The 3,364-nt window shown below is 39.6% G+C and overlaps 1 protein-coding gene across 1 annotated transcript in view; it reads right to left on the bottom strand. All coding sequences in view use genetic code 11, as the record gives it.

Moving 5' to 3' along the window:
* Positions 1–337: 337 nt before the first annotated feature.
* Positions 338–3,364, bottom strand: part of EGR_02079 (hypothetical protein) — a gene marked incomplete at both ends in the record, with an annotated part of 5,940 nt that continues 2,913 nt past the window's right edge. Inside the window, 3 exons of the mRNA XM_024491328.1 lie at positions 338–442; positions 922–1,015; positions 3,023–3,118. Coding sequence (XP_024354181.1) covers positions 338–442; positions 922–1,015; positions 3,023–3,118 — 295 coding nt within the window. The remainder of the gene's footprint in view (positions 443–921; positions 1,016–3,022; positions 3,119–3,364) is intronic.

Raw genomic sequence — 3,364 nt, 5'->3', positions numbered from 1 at the left:
TTCCCGTCGCCGGGTGTTTAAAATGCAAAGCACCCTTACGAAAGGCCAAGAAAGGGAACTAGAGGCTTAAAGAGCCTTGTATTCTGTACACTACATAAATTCTCCTGAAGCATACAAATCTACACTAAACCATTTAGCTGTTTATTCATCGATATCAATTTGGCGTTAAATGCCCGGCCACTTGGAGAAGGTTTGAATGTACAGAATCATAAAATTCCGACCATGCAATTGAATTAGTCTTAGCACCAACTTACCTCTTTTTAATGTTTAATCAAAATATTATGTTTAATCTACAAACCCGTTTTTACTTTTAGTCACATTACGTAATGAATGCCTATTAAATAGTCATCTTCGGGCGACAACCTTCCATACCTTGGCTATTGAATAATATAGATACGAACACAGAATAATTGCCTTCTACTATTGAGTCAACACTCCACTCCTTCAAAATCCTGAATTTGAAACACTTCATTCTGAACAACTAACCCAGATTTATTATTAGTTGACGCAGAACAATCAACGATCCACCAGACAATAATTAATAGAAAGCGAATACTCACCACCAGCTCAGATGTGGGCTCCTGGGCCTCCGAAATTGGCTGGCCCAGAATCCCATTCAAACGGAGATCCTCCATGCTGCGCTGGCTTCGCGTCGTGGGGTCACTAGCCAACTTTACTGAAAATGGAAAAAGTGATCACAATTCGGGAGTTCTTTTCTCCTAGGATCCAATCTAAGTGTGAAAACCTGCATTCTCACAGCGTTTTTAAAAAACTGGTCGTTAGGATTGCTATTTAGTACAATCGTCTTCTGTGACTAGGTCTCCATGATGCTATTTAAAAATTTATTTCTAGTCTAAAATATCTTATAATGTGACACATGACTATCATCTTTGGGCTTTATAATGGATAGCTACAAATTACCTGACATTTCAAATTAGTTAAATATTTGCCAACTGAAGAAGATAATGCAAGATAGCCATCTGTTATAGGAGGATGAACCAGTGAAGACTTCAAACTAAAAGACCACAAAATCTGAACAAATTCTCAACAACCACATCGACCTCAAATTCCGCATTATGATAAGCACTTCAGCACGATCTGATGTGAATAAAACGAAAAAACCCATGCATTTAATGGGATCAAACCCTAGCAATAAAGCCCCATGGGGCTGCCTTATTTTGGGCATTTCATTGTACGGTTTTACCTTTAGGTCATACTTTCACTAACCGATCGGCATTTAAAGTGACACTTTTAAACCAATCGTTTCAAATCAATCCTTATAAAAATGTAAAGTATGAACCCATTGAGATCTTTAAGACGCACAACTACCTTCAAATTGAAAAGGCTTCCCTACGTGATAGAAGATTATTATATGACTTTTGTTGCTGTTCCACGATTGATTCTAATTCACTCCGATAGGGGCGAGTGACTACGCGAGGCGATGTGGGTGGTGCTTAAAACAAAACGACACTTTTGCTGCCATTCGGTCAGCCCCACAGATTATACAGCATAAATTGACTTTCAGACTGGCATCCCACATAGCGTCTTCAGTCGTGACGCGCTTCCTAATAGGAGAGTGACAAAACTGTCAGTCACCTACGCGTCAGGGACGCCATGCAACGAAAACACAACAAACCCGAGCTAAATTTAAATGTAAAAAAGTGGCAACAAAATATACTATTAAGGTTTCGCTATTAATTTGCACTATGAAGGCTTAAGAGAACACTAAAATCGGGTAATTTGCCTTTACGTATAACTTCATGTCAGAGTTTCGAGCAATTTCTATAAGAAATTTTGGGTACCAGAAAAGTAAATCGTCTGCACCATTTGCTTAATGAATAATCTACAGTGAAAAATGAAAATACAATGCTGTTTAAATGAGTTAGATCTCAACCTATTAATAGAGTGAGAACTTACCACATCTCATTTGCCGAAGTCTTGACAACGAGGTGTATTTTCTGTTTGGAATGGACTCAAAGTATGGAGCTAGCTTTATGAAGGCCGGTGGGTCAGCAGTACTGGTCGAGCCCCGTTCTGATGCCTGGAGTATTTGCAAATAATATCCAACACCACCGGAAAAATAACGATTATTTAGTGCTTTAAGTGGGGAGCCACTGTTCTGACCCCAATAGCACAGACTTACTTCAGGACCATTCGAAAACTCGCCACATGACTGTTCTTCCTCTGTCAGAGTGCTCCCAGCCACGGACGAGGTGGAGGTGGCATCATTGATGTTGAATTCATTGAAGGATTTGGTAGGCCCAAGCCGAGACGCCATAGAGGAAAATGTGGAACTCTTGGAGATGTGTTTTTGCCGATGATGATGGTGTAGATGATCCAGGCCTGGTGTAGAGGCTCCCAGTGGCACGCACCACGTCTTCGTCTTTTGCAGACCACTACACAACGGTCAGCATGGTTAGTTCGTCGACAGATTACGTCCTGGTTGCCTTCATTAATTGCTGCAGTGGTAGCTTTCACACGAAGGTGCCCGAGTTCGAATTTAAGAAAGATATACTCAATGAGTATGCCCTCCAATAATCATATACATAAAGCTGTCATGTTTCAACTAAATGCCATTATCTATGGTGCATAGTAAAGCGGTTACTGCAAACGTATTGTAGCGAAACTAGCTTTTTCCTTTATGACAATAAGAGTAATGTAGCCAAAAAAACCGTCACTTTTCCCCATAACTACCGCACTGTCACAACACCAACACGCATGATCTAAAAGGTCAAACAATTTAATCCTCTTGTTGACTAAAATTAACCAAGTTTCGATTTAATCAGTGGATCATTACCGAGCGCAGTTATTTAGTGTCGCATTTAATGGGTGGCACGACACCACCTCAAGATCATCAAGTTTGACCAAGGAGACAGATGAGATATAGGAAATTTAGAAAAATCTTTATTTTTAATTTCTATTTATTTATATTTCAAAGTACCTAGCTGCCCATTTAGGTGATAACAGATGCAATGCTTACGATCAAAGGTAAACCGCAACATTGGCTTCACACACACCAAACCTTGTCTTTAAGTTTTTAAAGCGATTTACACTGTAGAAATTACAAAATAAAATTGTTAAAAAGCAAATTATGATACTACAAAAGGCATAAAAACACCTAAGGACAGAAAAGGCGGGGAAAGTGAAGACAGTCTCTATCGTTATGGAGCAGAGTACCACAAAGATCGACTATTTTTTCAGGTTGAGGGATGCACATGAAATCCCCTCTTTGAATGCCGAGTTGGTTTCAGAACCTTGAAAAAATTACCAATTCCCAAGAATTCTACAGCCATAGTCATCTTGAAGGACTCAAAAGATGCACAGTAGTTGCAGAAAGACAAGAATGCTGATCTATCGACGGGAG

The sequence above is a fragment of the Echinococcus granulosus genome (assembly GCF_000524195.1).
Source record: "Echinococcus granulosus chromosome Unknown EG_S00009, whole genome shotgun sequence".
Taxonomy (NCBI): domain Eukaryota; kingdom Metazoa; phylum Platyhelminthes; class Cestoda; order Cyclophyllidea; family Taeniidae; genus Echinococcus; species Echinococcus granulosus.
Note: the sequence above shows the minus strand (reverse complement) of the source record. Positions and strands in the feature narration are given on the sequence as shown.